The sequence below is a fragment of the Astyanax mexicanus genome, chromosome 13 (assembly GCF_023375975.1).
Source record: "Astyanax mexicanus isolate ESR-SI-001 chromosome 13, AstMex3_surface, whole genome shotgun sequence".
NCBI classification, from domain to species: Eukaryota; Metazoa; Chordata; class Actinopteri; order Characiformes; family Acestrorhamphidae; genus Astyanax; species Astyanax mexicanus.
In genome coordinates this window covers 16,672,963-16,691,128 of record NC_064420.1, presented here as the reverse complement: position 1 = coordinate 16,691,128, position 18,166 = coordinate 16,672,963, and the positions used below count along the sequence as shown (strand labels likewise).

Genomic DNA, 18,166 nt, shown 5'->3' with positions numbered 1-18,166 from the left:
GGAAGAAAACCTGTTGGAGTCTGCAAAAGACTTGAGATTGCAGCAGAGGTTCACTTTCCAGCAGGACAATGACCCTAAACATAAAGCCAGGGCTACAGTGGAATAGTTTAAAACAAAATATATTAGAATGTTTTTGAACGGCCCAGTCAAATTCCAAACCTAGACCCAATCAAGAACATGTGGAAAGATCTGAAAACTGTTGTTCACAAACACTCTCTATCTAATCAGAATGAGCTTGAGTTGTTTTTTTCAGTCACAAGATGAGCAAATTTGGTGTAGACATACCCTAAAAGACTTGCAGCTGTAATTGCAGCAAAAGGTGGGTCCACAAAGTATTGACTCAGGTGGGCTGAATATTCTTCAGTTTTTTTATTTGTAAAAAATTTTTTGAATGATGCTTAATTTTCCTTCCACTTCACAACTGTATACCACATTGTGTTGGTCTTTCACATTAAATTCCAATTAAATGTATTAATGTGTGTGGTTGTAATGTGACAAAATACGGAAAAGTTTGAGGGGTATGAATACTTTTGCAAGCCACTGTAGGCCCATCACAATAATTCAATACGATAAATCGGCATGAGTAATGCAATACCAGACCAATGAATGCTTCAATAACTGCAACTTCATTCACACAGTGTGCAGTGACTGCAGTAGGTGGAGAAAAAAATTATATATTTCCCAAACTATGATTAGGTTTTGTTGTTTTTAAAAGGGTAGAAATGCTTTGTTTTGCTATTCTGTTATCGTTACCTCAGTGGCATTTAATGGTCTTAAAATTACAATATCGTTTATCGCTATCCATTCTGGAACAGATACAGTGGTATTAAAAAGTTGGAGCTCCCCTGATAGTTTTCATGATTTTCCTGTATAAATCATTAGTTGTGCGGCTCAGCAATTTCAGTTAAATATATCATATAGCAGATGAACACAGTGATATTTTAGAAGAGAAATTAAGTTTATAGGATTTATAGAAAGTGTGCGACAATTCTTTAAACAAAATTAGGCAGGTGCATCAATTTGGGCACCCCAACAGAAAAATGACATCAATATTTAGTAGATCTTCCTTGTGCAGAAATAACAGCCTCTAAACGCTTCCTATAGCTTCCAATGAGAGTCTGACTTCTGGTTAAAGGTATTTTGAATCATTCTTCTTTCATCTCCAGTTCAGTCAGGTTTGATGGTTTGTGATCATGAACAGCCCGCATTAAATCACACCACAGATTTAAAATAATATTCAGGTCTGGGGTCTGAGATGATCATTCCAGAATGTTGTACTTGTTCCTCTGCATGAATGCTTTAGTAGATTTTGAGCAGTATTTAGTGTTTAGGATCGTTGTCTTGTTGAAGTATCCAGCCGCTGCCCAACTTTAACTGAAATTGTTGATCCAAACAACCAATGATTTATAAAGAAAAAACATGAAAATGATCAGGGGTGCCCAAACTTTTTCTTACCACTGTATATAATCCGCAAATTCCTTATCGTGACAGGCCTAGTAGAATCTGAGATAAAGTCACAGTGAAAACTCACTGCATGTGCACTGAAAACATGTTTACTCACAGGTGGGCACTGAGACAGTTTATCTCCCGCCATCATCTGAACATTCAGGTGTTTGCTCTGGGATTTACCCCTCGACTTTATTAGCCTCTGTAAGACCTGCAGGAGGAAAAGGGGAAGTTTTCTTTAAGACACTGTCATTTAATTCACATAGTTTACAGTCAGTCTTCTGTCTTACTATTAATACAACCATAAAAAGTAATGTTAAATACGTTTCTCAGGCATTCTCAGGATTCATAATAGTTTTTTCCCCATATAAAGCAAAAAAAAAAGTCCAATAGCAGTGCAATATGGACCAGACAAGCTGCTTTTTTATTCTGACTTTATTACAGCACCTGTCAGACCTCTAATTCTTCTCTTCACAGCTGAAACTGAGACCTAGTCTAATATTAAACTCAGATAAAGGCGTTGCTACCATGTGGATCAGCCAGACGTGACTCTTACTGTACCAGTTTTCTGTCATTTGAAGGTGTACGAAATAGTACTCGTCACTCTCTGGCTTTATTTGTAATTTCTCTAAAGAAAAAACTTTTAATAATTACAGAGTTATTTGTTCTGTGTCTTTTTTAGTTATTATGATGAAAGTTGAGAATGAGTTGTGTGTAAGTGTGTAAATGCTGTAGTAGGGAGTGTAGTAACACAATCTGTTCCAATACTGCTGTTTTCTTTGCATTATTTGGGGTCTGAATGTTTTTGTCAGACATTCCTTTAAATGACAATCATTTTATTTTGAATTTGGGAAGAATGTTGTCCGTAGTTTATAGAATAAAACAACAATGTTTGTTTTTCTCAAACATTGTTTTATTCTATAAATGAAACTAAAATTGAAACTTAAGTGGCCTCTTAATTTGTTTCCAGACTTGTATATCTACAAAATGACCTACCTTTGGTGAGGAGACCTTGACGTACACAATGATTGGGGCTAGTGAGGTTTTGGCCAGTTGGGCTGGATGGTTGATGGTGTCAGCGTCCAGAACAACCAGCTGCAGAGTTTTCGCCAACTCAAATATCCTCTCGATCTCACTCTGTACCTCCGCTGAGCAGAACACGCACAAAACACACAACACCAAGAACACACAAAAACCCACAACACAGAACAAAGGGTCAGAGTGTGTGTTCAGTATGTGTCTACTGTCTGTGTGTGTGTGTGTGTGTGTATGTGTTTATTGTGTACATGTTGACTTCTTACCCAGACTGGAGCGAGTGTTGGATCTCTCCATGATGGGTCGTTTGTTGAGGACAGATCTTTTGGCGAGAGAGAGATCAGCAGTGACTCGCGTTATAGAAATCCTGTCAGACAGAGAGAAGCTCATCAATATTCGCTCATCACACAATCGCTATCAGCCCCTAAAGATGTTAGAGGGGAAGAGATTAAAATATACTGTTTCTTCACATACAAACTACATAAAGTAGATGTACTTAAAAAAAATATGCAAAAAAATGGTAAAATATGTTACAAATTAAAACACATTAAAAGGGTTGGATTGAGGGTGGGTTATGGGTTTCTTAAAGTTTTTAATTGCACATGTAGTGCTCTCTTCTACATCAGCATTTTACACTGGCTGTATTAGCAGCCTCTCTGTTGGACTTGCCAGTTCCTTCATGGTTGGGTGCTGGTGCCCGACTTCCCTGAATCAGTTTTTTCCTGCTATTTGAACTCACTAGTGTTTTACACAATTCTGCTAACCTCTCATGTTCCCTCTCTAGCTTTTTTCTAATGTATTGAGATACCCTGTTACTCCTATTCTTTCCTGGTTCTGTTTAGTCAGGCTCTGCACTACCCTGCTGCTGCCTGCGTTAAATCACAGGCACAGTGCAGCATTCCCCATTCCCTCATACCTCATCCCTCATACCTCGTCATAATTGAAAAAACTGGGACTATTCTAATGATGTCATCACACAGTGTTAAATAAAGTAAAACCAGGACTGGAAATTCAGAAGAAGCTCATGGTGCTTAGTCACACAAAAAGAATAAAAAAACTAATTGTTCCTGATAAACTCGACTCCTTTTACTCTGGAATATAATCCAGATGAGGATGGTTGATCACAAGCCATCAAACAAAGCTGAGCTGCTTGAATTTTTGCACCAGGAGTGGCATAAAGTTATTAAAAAGCAGTGTGTAAGACTGGTGGAGAAGAAACATGCTAAGATGCATAAAAACTGATTAAAAAACAGGGTTATTCCACCAAATATTGATTTCTGTACTCTTCTGCATACTTTATGAGTATGCATTTGTTTTCTTTGCATTATTTGACATCTGAAAGCTCTGCATCTTTTTTTATGTCGTCAGCCATTTCTCATTTGCATTTCTCATAAATGCTTTAAATTAAAATATATTTATGTGGAATTTGGGAGAAATGTTGTCTGTAGTTTATAGAATAAAACAACTATGTTCATTTTACTCAAACATATACCAATAAATATCAACATCAGAGAAACTGATTCAGAAACTGAAGTGGTCTCTTAATTTTTTACAGAGCTGTATATACACATACACAGTACTTGCCAAAAGTTTTAGAACTCCCCCATTTGTCCCTTTATTTTGCTATTTAATGAACTAAAAACTGAAAAGAAAAGTAATTTTAGTTAAAAAAGCAAACAATTCATTGGATAACAGCTTACCACTGGGAAATATAAATGGAAATAAATTAAAACGGATTTAAAAAAGACACATAATAACACTCACCTTCCTTCAAATCGGTGTTTGAGAAAGTCAAACAGAGCTTTCTGCATCATATCCGTCACCTGCGAGAGATAATGTTCACAATTAATCCAGAAAAGTAGACTTTTATCAGAAGAATGCAAGATCTGATGTTTAAGATCACTGCAGAAACTCACCTCGTAGCCCTTCAGCGACGGCCCGACCAAAACCACGGGCCTCATGGACGGAACCACGTCATACGGAGGAATGTGTTCAGCCTAGCAAGAGAAAAAGAGCTTAATAAAAAAGATCTGAATAAATCAAAAATAAAATATGATCCTCAAATTAAAACAATTAAAAAAGAAGGGATGTGATGAAAGGATGTCATTATTATCTAAAGAAAAACATGTATCTCCAAAATTATTGTTTTACAGGAGGAGGAAACAAATTTTTTCTTTTTTTTTAAATTAAAATATTTAATTTTAAGTAATTTTGGAGCATTTCTATTGCTCTATTAATTCTGACAATTTGACACAATATAAAGCTGCTAAAAATCGATATCGAAATAGAGATACATGTTTTTGTGCTATTATGACACAAAGTCCAGATTTAATACAGTGTTTGATACTTATGCTACAATCATACAGTCGGTAAAGTGTCCCAAATCTAATTTTCTCACCAAATCAGCTATCCAATAAAATCCGTTCACACTGTGAAACTGATGCTAAAGCTCTAAAGAGCAGTGCTTCATGTGAAGTTTCGGTTTCATCTTCTCCAGCATTACAGGAGCTATCAAGGAGTTCCAGTGTCTTCCAGCTGGTCTTATTATCTTTTTGCTCTTTATTGGAGTAACTGCATTATTATGCTATTATCATTCTATCAATTGATAAAACTGGTCTTAAATGACAATAACTTTGTGTACTGCAATTATTTCTGGGACAATATATCGTGCAGAGAAAATAAGTAAGTTAATGTGTGGCAAACATATTACCAGAAAATATTAGATTTAGACTATTTTTACCTTCTGTGTAAATGCAGCTTTAGATGTAAAGTCATTAAAAGTACTATAAACAGTGTACTTATAAAGTACACTGCTCTTCCATGTTTGTGAACATGGAAAATGGGATCATTATACACATATAATTCAGCTATTCCATGTATGAAGGAGCTGCATGAAGAAACCTACCTGTTTTTGCTTCTGTTTGGCTTTTTCAAAAATAAGAGAACACAAATCAGAAACCGCCTGCAGAAGAGTTTATTAATAAGCTGTATATCTGGGTTTGCTTGAGGTTTCAGATTTTTTGGCCAAACCCAGAAATGACCATCATGCACTGCCTGACAACCAGAGGAAAAAGAAAAGCAAGAAAAATAAAACAAAGAAGAACAAAACTCACTCAGAGTTTCAGCTTAACTAATATTAGCTCTCAGAGAAACTGCACCAGTAGCACTCAGCCCCTGCCAAGCAGTGCAGAGTCTGTGCCCGTCATACTCACTCTCACCTGCAGAGGGCGGTGCGGGTCTCCAGCCTCCGGACACCATGTCGCCCAGACTGGAGGAAGAGTTACCTCCACTTTTCCTGGGGAAAAAACAAAACAAAAACAGTTTTCAGTAATTCAAAATCTTTCTCTCTGGAACATTTTAGACTGTCAGAACCAAGCTTCATTCACTGAAGAGGATATTTAAAAAAACAAGAAGAAAAAAATTCTGACTTTTCTAATGTAAGAAAAAAGTAAAAAAGAAAAAAAGTTCAAAAATACAGTATTTTATTTTCCTTACCTTACTCTGATCTATGAAATCGGAGTATGCTATTTACAGACTACTGAAATAATTAGATACCTGCAGTAATCTGATTATGAATGTGCAGGAAAACAAGTCAAAGTGTTTTTTATTGTCATTTCAGCTATATACAGAGTACACAGTGAAACGAAACAACGTTCCTCCAGGGACCATGGTGCACATAAACACAGTGTAGACAGAACAATAGTGCAACAGTACAAAAGTGCAGACAGACAATACACCACAATACAGACAAAGAATAATAAATAACAAGACAGTGTGCAAATTATGCAGTGTGCAAAAAGTGTGCAAAAAAGACCAGTGAGGTAGTAATTACCTCTATTACACAGTGTGCAATAGAGTCCAGTGAGGTAGTAGGGTTTTTAGTGCTTTCCATTTTCTGGGGTAAGTGGGGTAAGAGTGTGTGTGCATGTACAGAAAAATCATCAGTTCAGTCTCTGCAGTTGAGGAGTCTGATGGCTTGGGGGTAGAAGCTGTTGCAGAATCTGGTCGTGCTGGACCGGATGCTGCGGTACCTTCTTCCCGAAGGCAGGAGGGAGAACAGTTTGTGTGAGGGATGGGTGGGGTCATTCACAATGCTGGTTGCTTTGCGGATGCTGCGGGTGGTGTAGATGTCCGTGATGGAGGGGAGAGAGACGCTGATGATCCTCTCAGCTGTCCTCACAATACGCTGGAGGGTCTTGCGGTCAGAGACGGTGCAGGTCCCAAACCAGGCAGTGATGCAGCTGCTCAGGATGCTCTCAATGGTCCCTCTATAGAAGAGTGTGAGGATGGGTGGAGGGAGACGGGCCTTTCTCAGCTTCCGGAGGAAGTAGAGACGCTGCTGGGCTTTCTTGGCTGTAGAGCTGGTGTTCAGGGTCCAGGTGAGGTTATCTGCTAAGTGGACACCAAGGAACTTGGTGCTCTTAACAATCTCCACAGAGGACCCGTCGATGTTGAGTGGAGAGTGGGTGTGTTGTGCTCTCCTGAAGTCAACAACCATTTCCTTTGTCTTGTCCACATTCAGGTGAAGGTTGTTGACTGTACACCAGTCTGTCAGCCGCTGCACCTCCTCTCTGTATGCTGACTCGTCGCCTATCTATAAAAGAATCACTTTTATATCTATAAAAGTCACTTTCATAAATCTATAAATATCACTTTCAGTATCTATGAAAGAACACTTTTTAAATTATAATTTTATTTATTAAAGGAAAAAAAACACATCCAAACCAATCTAATACTGTGTGAAAAAGAGTTTGACTTTGGAACTTGGTTGTTCTACCTCTTGGCAGCAACAACTGCAATCAAGCTTTACTGATAACTGACAATGAGTCTTTCACATTTCTGCGGAGTAATTTTGGCCCACTCGTCTTTACAGAATTGTTTTAATTCAGACACATTGGAGCATTTTTAGTTGCAGTGTTTTTTTTTTTTTTACCTTGGAACTCTCCCATAATGGAGACCATTTTCACCCAGTATCTTTCTTATTATTGAATCATTAACACTGACCTTAACTGAGGCTTATGAGACCTCCAGTTCTTTAAAAGTTGTTCTGGGTTCTTTAAGGACCTCCTGGATGAGTTGTTCATGCCCTTTTGGAATAATTTTGGTTGGCTGGCTACTCCTGGGAAGGTTAACCAGTGTTCCATGTTTTCTTTATTTGTAAATAATACTACTTATCGTGGTTCACTGGAGTCCCAAAGCTTTAAAATGACTTTGTAACCTTTTCCAGATTGACAGATATCAATGATTTTGTTAGATTGGGACATGATGTGTTGCTTTTTGGGATCTTTTATCTGCTTCATGTTGTCTGACAGGTTTTATTTAAGTGATTTCTTGATTCTACAGGTCTGACAGTAATCAGGTCTGGTTGTGATTATTAGTGAAATTGTGATTAATCACAGTTAGTTTTTGGAGGGTAAACTTTTTCAAAAAGAGCTTTTTTCCCTTAATAAATGAAATCACTGATTTAAAAAGTACTTTTTATATTTACTCAGGTTATATTAGTTTTATACTAACGTTTGTTTGACAATATAAAAAAAAAATAACTATGACAAAAAATTCAAACAAATAAAAGAAATCTGTAGGGGGGCAAATACCTTTTTACTGTATCTACACCAATGGGCATGGTGTTCTTGAAATACGTTGTGTTTAAGTACATTTCTGCCGTATTGCTATCTTCGCAACGCAAAACACAAGTGTGCCTCGGTTGAAAACATCATGGGAGTGAACATGCATACAAAAACACTTGTTACGTACACATGGACACTTCCAGATAGAGCCGCGTCCCTAAACTAGCAATCTGCCAAAGTCAAGGGAATTACAAGTGACACGCTGATTGGTTTTATGCACTTTACGCCCACAACACACCTATGATTAATTAAGAGCATTTTGAGCCACACAAGGTGTACTTTTCCTGTTGGTACAATAGCAAAGACACACTGACACACCCTAAAGCAAGTTGCACAGTTCAAAGTTGATGGCTCGCCTAAAAACATTAAAATAAGGCCCTCAGATTTTTAAATACACTGACATGCCAAAACTAATGGGACAGCACTATGTAAAGTGAATGTTTCTTAAGGGGGATGGCCTGAAAATATGGATGGGATATTTTGGGTATTTTTGAAGTTGTGCAGGCATTTTACATTCTTCAATCCACCTTATTATTTGTGTCATACACACATCCATATTCATTACAGGAGACTTCACACATACATCCCAGAAGTCAGTGCAGTGATCTTTTGCTTCTGTGGGGCATGGCAAAAGTCATGGGACACAATACTAGTTTCTATGGGTTTAATCTGTGTTTAGAAATACAGTGCTATTTAGCCACATACCTAAAGCTAAGATTGACCCGAGCGAACAGTCCATATTTTTGCTGGTGAACTTTTCTGTGGGAGTTTTCCAGCTTTCTGGGAAACGCTGCTTTGTAAAAAACACATCTGTTACTCAGTGACAGGAAACGAACCTAAACATGAGCTGAATGAAGGGCGATTAATAATTAATCAGGTAAACAGTGGGACTGACCTCTGCTTCTGCTCCTGCTTCAGTCTCATGGCCTCCAGACGCAGGGGGCTCGGGATGAAGCTGATGTCGGCCCCCTCTTTCACCAGTCTACCAATCCACCAGTCATTATTGTACTTCTGCAGCAGAACCAGAATCAGAACAATACTCTGGGTTAGCTACACCAGTGCTGGAGACAGGATGCTTTACGGGAGTATTGCAGTAACTGCTGCATCAGACACTGTGTTTATTTGGCTGACCAATATACCAATAAACCAATATGCAGCACCAGTAAAAAGTTTGGACACACCTTATTTAAAGTAAATAAATACTGAAGTCATCCTGACTATGAAGGAACACAGAAGGAATCATGTAGTAACTTTAAAGTGTTAAATAAACCAAAATACTCTCTGAAGCATTTAGGTGCTCTTGTCTGGGGTTCTGTTAACTTGCACTTTCTGAGGCTGTGGGAACCCTGATGAACTTATCCTGAGCAACAGAGGTAACTTTTGGTCTTCCTTTTCCTGGAGCAGTCCTGATGAGAGCCAGCATCATCAATTGATGGTCTTTGTGACTGCACTTGAGGATAATTTGAACGTTCCTAGTTCTTAGTTGAAAAGTTCTTGCCATATTCATTCGTTCGTATACCAACTCCACCTCTTCACAACTTTACAACTGATGCTCTCAAACACATTTTTGAGAATTAAGAGGCAAGAAATTCAAGTAAATTAACTCTTGAAAAGTTCAGCACAGCTGTTAACTAAAAGCCTGAATTCAAGGTGACTCTACCTCATAAAGCTGACTGAGAAAATCCAGCCAAGATGTGCAAAACTGTCATCTAAGGAAGAGTTGCCTATTTTGAAAAATCTAAAATATAAAACATATTGTGGTTCGTTTAACACTTTTTTGTTCACTAAATACTTTCAGAAGTTTTTTTCCATATGTTCACCTATGCAAAAAAAAAAAAAAAAAACACAGGCAATCCAACAAAGCATAATATACACTTTGGAGTGTTGACCTTCCACGTGTGCTATATAACACAACATAAAATAATCTAGACATTGTTAGCTCTTTATTTATATAGAGTTTTTTTTGCCAGTATGCAGTGTGCAGAGACCCAGTAATAATATAAACTCATAATATATTATAACTCAACTCACCTCTTTAATGTGCAGAAAATCTTTGGCTTCAAAGTTTATGGCAGCACCTTGAACTGGACAGTCTTCATCGAGAGCTCCACAGTAATTTACATTCGTCTTCACAGCAAAAGCCACAGGTTTCGACTGCAACACAAAGTGTAATTTAACATTTAACGTAAGCCATGCAGGTCAAGCTATTCTTCTCAGTTTTTTACAAATGTACAGAACCAGTCCTCCGGGTTTTCTATCTGACCGCTGCAGAAGAGGCAGGTACTGATTGGTTGACTACCCCGCTTGTCCCGCCTCTCCACCTTCACTAAAGTAGTAGTGATTGGATCTCTTTCTAACTGGTTCCTACCTTTCACAAAACTAAATCAGTTCTGATTGGATGTCGTCCCCGCCAAACATTTTCGTCTCGTTTTTATTTATTGACGAAAATGTGAGTTAATTTCTTCTCATTTTTTTTATGCTGTTTTTATTTAGTTATCGTCTCGTTTTAGTCTTGTAAAAAAGCTTTGTTGACGAAAACTAACGAAATGAACACTGTTTCAGAGAATAGTTTTAATCATATACTAATAGGTAATGAGAAAGAGTACTACCTTGGCTCTCTCGAGCTGTAGCTGGGCCTGGCGCTCGGCTTCACGCCGATACGCCTCGCGGTCCTCCTCCGCTGACAGGTCGGAATCCGAAGGTCTGCTCGTGTACGAATCGGCTGAACCCTGGTAACAACAACAGCAACACAAACACAGAAATGGTTCATAATTAGGAAAAAAAATACTTACAAGAGAAAAGGCTTTCAAACTACAGCCTGCAACTCAAAACAATCTAAACTATCAATTTATCAAAGTATCTGCAAGAGAAATATCGTTCAGAAGTATTGCAATATTATGTTTATGTAATGAGTCGGAGAGAGGAGATATTTGCTTCACATGTATCAGATGTATCACCCTCCTGTTGTTGGGGCATTACTAGTAATATAGGGAGAGTCCTAGTGAGTGGGTTAAAAATAAACAAATAAAAATAAATAATAATACAGTATCAATTTTTGATGAACTATTAGTTCATATGTTAAATGGTTAATTTATTGTTGTGTTTGAACCCCATCTACTAGACAGCATTGTTGTAAAATGTGATGCATATAATATTGTGTTTTTTATACCATTTTCATACCAGTTTTCCTCAAATCTGATTAAAAAAATTACAACATATCACTGTAAGTACTTCACAGTAGACATCCCTGATAAAAAGCCCTCTGTAACGTTTGTTAAGTATGATAAGTGTAGCACTGCTGGGGTACATTTGTTAGAAGAGTAGCACAGCTATGGTACATTTTTGATAAGAGTAGCAACACTGAGGTACATTTTTCATAAGTGTAGCACTGCTGAAGCAAATGTATAAAAAGAGTAGAACTGCTGAGGTACATTTGTGATAAGAGTATCACCTCTGAGGTAGATTTTTCATAAGCGTAGCACTGCTGAAGTAAATTTATGATAAGAGTAGAACTGCTGAGGTAAATGTATGACAGGAGTATTACTGCTGAAGTAAATGTATGATAAGGGTAGCAATGCTGAGGTAAATGTATGATTAGAATAGAACTGCTGAAGTAAATGTTTGAGAAGAATAGCACTGCTGAGGTACATCTTTGTAAGAGCAGCAGTGGTGAGGTAAATGTATGATAAGAGTAGCACTGCTAAGGTACATTTATCATAAAAGTAGCACTGATGAGATAAATGTATTATAAGAGTAGCACTGCTAAGGTACATTTGTGACAAGAATAGCAATGCTGAGGTACATTTGTGATAAGAGTAGCACTGCTGAAGTAAATTCATGTTAAGAGTAGCAGTGCTAAGGTAAATTCGTGGTAGGCGTAGCACTGCTGAGCTAAATGTATGATAAGCAGAGCACTCCTGAGCTAAATGTATGATAAGAATTGCACTGCTGAGGTAAATTTATGATAAGATTAGCACTACTAAGGTAAATTTGTGATAAGAGTAGAATTTGTGATGAGGTAAATCTATGATAAGAGTAGCACTGCTGAAGTAAATGTATGATAGGAATACCAGTGGTGAGGTTAATGTATGATTAGAACACCACTGCTGAGGTAAATGTATGATAGGAATAGCATTTGTGATAAATGTAGCACTAAAATGTGAAGAAAGTATCAAAGTTAATGTGAAAACCGTGTTCAGTTTTCAGCCAAATGTTTCTTTTTATTTGGTTTCAGCTTCCCTATGCATCTTTATGTAATTTAATTTCAATAGCAAAGCAAAACGAGAAGCATGCAAGGATTAACTGGTTATGAAACCAGGGAACACTGATCCCACAGCAGTGATGAGATTTATTCATAACCTCAGCAAATTAATCACAGCATCCAAGAAGCTTCAGATCCGGACCGACACCAACACACACCGTCAGTACATCACTGATACTAACGTAAATCACACACATTACATACATTTCACTCTACATCCTGGTCTTTACTGCTGTTCCTTACCTTTCCAGTGGTTTTCAACTGTGCTGTCCTCTCCTACATCACCCACAGCTTTAACATCACACACACACTGCAGCACACACACTAGCTCCTCCAATCAGAAGAACACAGTCCATCTCTGGCTGACTGCAGCTGTGCCCAGTCCATCACTACAGCTGAGCAGAACGTCTGCTGCAGTGAGCAAACAGCATCAGCACAGAGATCCAAAACCAGCACAGAGATCCAGAACCAGCACAAAGATCAGTACCAGCACAGAGATCCAGCACCTGCACTGTGCTCCAGCACACAGAGCAGAACCCTCGAGCTGGTCTACAGCCCCTCACACAGCAGGAAGGGGGAGAGGGAGAGACCGGGCACCCCAGGGGAGGGAGGGTACAGTATGTAACGCAGTTTTGGAGAGAGACAAAAGGCGGAGCTTAATATCTAGACCAAGAGAGATAATGTAAATTTAGACAAACACTGATCGTCTGCAGATACAGAACTGATGAACAATAAGCCTGCAACTAATGATTATTTTAGTAGTCGACTGATCTGATGATTATTTTTTCGATTAGTCAATGATTATTTTTGCCATGTTCTTCATCTTTAAAACCATAAAAACAACTGAACATGAGATTCAAAAGGCATTTAAATGTCTGGATTACTGCTAGGCGGTATGGCCAAAAATGCATATCACGGTATTTTTCAAGATTCTGATTATTATTTTTATTTTTTTTGCATGACTGGGCTTTAATATAGGTTTGTGAGTTACTGTACTGTTAGGAGTACATATAATATAAAACACTAAGGCTTTAAATAGAGGCTTTGATTAGTATAGGGTTTACTTTGTCCCACAAAATTAAACAATATATGAAGAAATCAGACTTTTTTAGCAGAAAAACAGCTGAAGAATATAAACACTAGAGCTTAAAAAGAGATACGCCAAAAACACAACTTCCTTTACAAAATATAAAAAATATTTTGAATAGTTCCATAAACACTATAAATGGGCATAAAATACTCAGTGTTTAAGTATTTCAAAGAGATATTTCTCAAAAAGCTCTATGGGCCCTTTTCACATTTCCGGGTTTGGAATGCGGAAGTAAAAAAATAGCAGGGTAAACAACGCGTGTAGAACGTATAGACGAAATGGAGCAGCATAGGAAATGCTACTGCAGCGAGCCTTTCTGCTCAAATAGCAAACGCAAACAACCAAACCTGAGTTTCCACGACTTTCCAAATGTCACACGTTTACGCGGTAAATAGATAAGAGCAATTAGGAGAGAGGAAAATGCCACATTTACGGTTCTGCGCGGCAGTACATATGCGTGTAGCCAGCACTTCAGGCCGGATGAGCTATATGTCAAAGCGGGAGGGAACAGAGCCAGGAATCAGTTTCACCACGATTCGCCTGGAATAATTTTTGGAGTCGATATGAAAACCGCCTGACACCCTACGAGAGGGCAAGTACTCGTCTCGGTTTGAACACTGAAGCTGCCATGGGACAGAGAGACGAGGAGGACCTGAAGCTATGCTAACCGAGCCAAGCACGATTACTGCCGTCCACCGTCTCCTGGTGAGTAATTTTACAACTCTTATATCCATTTACACAATAAATACACAAGCCAGCTACCTAAATATCCATTTGAATAATTAATAATTACCTGAGTAATAGTCTCAAGACAGGATACCTACCAAAATAACATTGGAGATACAATATATACTGAATAACCGTATAAACTTACAATTCATAACTGAATAAAGTAAAAAAATAATATGATATAATTATTTGGATAAAGTCTTAATATGCAATATTTACTTGAATAAAGTTTAAACTTACAATTAATACCTGAATAAAGTCTAAATATGCTATACTTATTTAAATAAAGTCTTAATATGCAATACTTACCTGAATAAAGTCTACACCTACAATTCGTACCTGAATAAAGTTTAAAATTGAAATACTTATTTGAAGTCTAACTTGCCTAAATAAAGGCTAAATATTCAATATTTACCTAAATAAAGGGTCAATTTGGCATGTTTACCTGAATTACTGACTTGTGTCCGAGATATCATTTGTTGTTTAAAAACTTTCCAAGCACAAGTATGGTTTATGTATTATACCAAAGAATACCAGTATTTGTTAGCTAAACATAGCACAGTAAAATATACCAGTTTACCTAATTAGTAATTGGTGTACAATATAGGTCAATTCAGAGTTTGACTTAAATTTTGTCAGATTATCTGTCAATATAAAACTAAGCTAATGTATTTTTTCCCCCCTTTTGTCGCAGGCAAAGTGGACGCTGCAGCTGCACGAATAAGGGAGCTGGAGCAAAAAGTGATTGAGCTGGAGAATTAAATAAAACAGCTTGCAGACCAACCTAGGCTTAACCATTTCTGCTCAACTAAAGAAGAGTTCCACTTTTTCCACACAATTTCCCTTGACTCAGTACAAAATTCTGTCTAAATATTTTAGCTTTAACTTACCATGTGAGCTTCATTTGTTTTTTGTATTTTTAGATTTTTTAAATTTGAGTGTTTTATAAATATAATAAATGAAATACATTTTAATCCTCTTGTCCCAGGTGCTTTGTATTTGTTTTATCTGTAGACAAAGTCATAGATGATTTGGTTACGACTGTATTCACTAGGGGCATACCATTGCAGGAAATACAATATTCTAAATATACAGTTTAAACAATATAGCTAGTTGTCAGAAATTATGCATTTTTTGAAGCACAACCAAAATGTTATGTTTACCCAAAATATCCTGATTTTTAAAGTTAATTAAAATGTAAAATAGTTCCATGACACCCAATACAAATAGATTGATTCAGTAAACAAAATGTCAATGAACTGAAATGTTTTCTTGCTTGTTGCTGGCTCTGCGCTACATAAAAAGACAATTCAAGCAAAGAATACAAGTTTATTTAGAAAATTCCATATTTCCACAAAAAACAAACTATAACAGAACATGCTGCTGGGAGAGAGACTGTTTTAAAGCCCATGGTGCTTTAATGGGCAATCTGATAAAGCAGAGCAATAGTATGATTGGAAAAGGCCTTCCCCGCAACACTTGCACGATGTCTTTATTACCTCCACAGGATCTGGGTGGTATGAAGTCACCTGTAATGCAAAGCACAGACATACTGTCAGCTCTGAGAAACATTTTTTAAACGGTACAAAAAGCACCAAATGTTCATATCTATATTTAAGCCATTCACAATTACTACTACATCTTTAACCTCTTGGCTGACCCTAAACAATCTACCTGAATAAGTTAACCTCCTAAAAACCAAGCAAAAATTTAATATGATGGACAAATTAACACTTGACCTTCACATTCTACAAGTGGTTGGTATATCTGCTTCACTACAGACGACTAACTTTGGCCACTGGCTTAACCTACCTAGTGGGAAGCTAGCAACACATAGAATCATCTTAGGCTTACCTGAACTGTTTCACCTACGTACAAGATAACTAGGGTTAAATGTGGTTTAATATTTTTTTTTTCTCCCTGTCGATTAACTTTCCTAAACCACCTGCACTGTGTTTGAAACTGTATATACAAGGGTAAAACAGTTCTGTCTTCTATCCAACTCAAAGCCTTAAATAAGCACATCAGATCCTGGGCAGTAGCTACAGTAATTGTTAAAACAGAAAAGAAAACATTAACTAAACAGCTACTTAGCATTACTTGACGTACTGTTGTCTATCTAAGTTAGCAAGCTCGCTAGTTAGCGGTAGCTAACCTAACTGAATTGGAAGCCTCGCTAACTTGTATAAAAATAACTACTTACCCTCAAAATTAAAGATGTATTCCTCGACAAAAAGCTTGTAATCCTTTTCAACCTTCAATATTTTCGCTACTGATACCTCATCTATAATCAGTGAGATGTCGGAGAAAGAAATCAATAGAAGTTTGTGCAGAGACAGCAGTGAACTCCATTCTAGCGCCGCTGTGTTTACCCTGCTAAACCAAACCGGAAACACGTCATCAAGCTCTGTGAAAAGGGCCCATTGCATGACGTTTCTGTTCCCCCCGTGGTATACCGGGGAGCACTATTCTGGATGTTGTTTAAACATGGAAAGCACTAATATTTAGTGAGTAAATATGTAACCTGTTGTGTTTGGGCACTTTTAGCTTCTGTCCCCAGCACGGTTACAAGACTGTTACAAATGAACAAATTGTCAATAATGAAATTTATAGCTGACAAATTTCAATAATCAACATTGCCGATTATATCGACCTATCGTTGCAGCCTTAATAAACAATATCATCAATATACTCTACAAATCAATAAGCAAAATGACAAATTCAGCTGTGATGTACCGAATGTAACATTACAGCGTTACCTACAGAATCACCTAATAATTTTCATCTTCACTGATGGTAAAATAACTCCTATAATTACTAACTACAGTAACTTTTAGTAATACGTAATCATGTGTAATGATAGCTGTGTTTTGTCTAGATGATTTAGACCAGTGTAAACCTGCTGTGGCCCTTTTTATTTATTTAGTTGGAATCCAGAATATTTCCAACAGTTTCAGTTTTTTGTCACATTTATCAATTGTACCTTATGCTATGTTATTTATTCAATGCTAAAAAATGAGCATTGAATGAGGTGTTTATTGTGGATTATATTATGGCTATGGCTGGAGCAGCATTAGCATAACCTGCTAACCACGCTAAGCACTTTCTCTTTTGGCATTCAGAGGCGAGTATATCGGCTAGCTCTCCTGGAGCAGCATTAGCATTACCCCCTAACCGTGCTTAGCGTTAGCTCTTTCGCTGTTCAGAGGTGAGTTTTACTGCCCTGAAGCTACTAAAAATAAGCTTACTATAAATAAACTGAAGCGCTTTACTCACCCAAATAAACAGATTTCAGGAGAGAAATCTGTGTAGATTAACATCCAGCACTTGTTTGACTTTAAAAGAAAACATTTTTTTTTTTACTACAGTTTTGTTTACTTAAAGGTCTCCTTCTGCTAAAATCCACTTTTTTAGTTCTTTTTGAAATATTATAGGAGTTGTAAATGCATGCTGCATATGAAACTGTTTCTCAGCCTCAATTTTCTGCAGTAGCTAAGAAAAGAAAATCCTCAGAAAAACGAACTGATCAGGAAAAGCACCGTGTCTACATCAGTCCGTGAGTTCATAGCACGTCTTGGCTCGGGACCGCCCACAGACAAAGCTGAAGCCAGGTTTCTTCAGCTAAAGAGCTTACAGCTCGGTTTACCAGCTAGTTAGCATTAGCTATCTTGTATAAGTAACTATAGGTTTAAATCGGATCTCCGGTTGATTCCATGTTTTACAGAGACCTTAAATATACACTAGGGAAGCATGGTTTGACAAGCAGCACATCTAAACAGAACACCAGTCAAAGTCTCACAGTGTGCCTTATAATACAGTGTGCCTTATAGTGTGAAAAATACAGTGCATGTTTTTATGTGTGCTCTGAGACAGAGATTATAAAGAAGGTTATGTAAATGAGCATAGTATTTGCGCCTGTTTTTACATTAACACTACAGTCTGCTGACCTCACCCCCCCAGCCGAGCGTGCAGCTGGCT

The 18,166-nt window shown here is 37.4% G+C and overlaps 1 protein-coding gene and 2 long non-coding RNA genes across 4 annotated transcripts in view; 1 reads left to right on the top strand and 2 right to left on the bottom strand.

Annotated features, from left to right (window-relative positions):
* The window catches only part of cacnb3a (calcium channel, voltage-dependent, beta 3a), a 60,002-nt gene that overhangs the window by 18,302 nt on the left and 23,534 nt on the right, over positions 1-18,166 (bottom strand). For both annotated transcript variants that reach the window (XM_022663522.2, XM_049486351.1), the window contains exons 3-12: positions 10,718-10,837; positions 10,140-10,262; positions 9,004-9,119; positions 5,700-5,776; positions 5,387-5,406; positions 4,398-4,478; positions 4,246-4,304; positions 2,748-2,848; positions 2,443-2,594; positions 1,562-1,657 (exon numbers count right to left, since the gene is read on the bottom strand). In XM_022663522.2, the coding sequence (XP_022519243.2) occupies positions 1,562-1,657; positions 2,443-2,594; positions 2,748-2,848; positions 4,246-4,304; positions 4,398-4,478; positions 5,387-5,406; positions 5,700-5,776; positions 9,004-9,119; positions 10,140-10,262; positions 10,718-10,837 (945 nt within the window). The remainder of the gene's footprint in view (positions 1-1,561; positions 1,658-2,442; positions 2,595-2,747; positions 2,849-4,245; positions 4,305-4,397; positions 4,479-5,386; positions 5,407-5,699; positions 5,777-9,003; positions 9,120-10,139; positions 10,263-10,717; positions 10,838-18,166) is intronic.
* Positions 13,696-15,162, top strand: LOC125806733 (uncharacterized). Its single transcript, XR_007441557.1, has 2 exons — positions 13,696-14,164; positions 14,883-15,162. It is a non-coding gene; the product is annotated as an uncharacterized LOC125806733 (long non-coding RNA).
* Positions 15,504-16,610, bottom strand: LOC125806734 (uncharacterized). Its single transcript, XR_007441558.1, has 2 exons — positions 16,392-16,610; positions 15,504-15,717 (listed from the first exon to the last, which is right to left on the bottom strand). It is a non-coding gene; the product is annotated as an uncharacterized LOC125806734 (long non-coding RNA).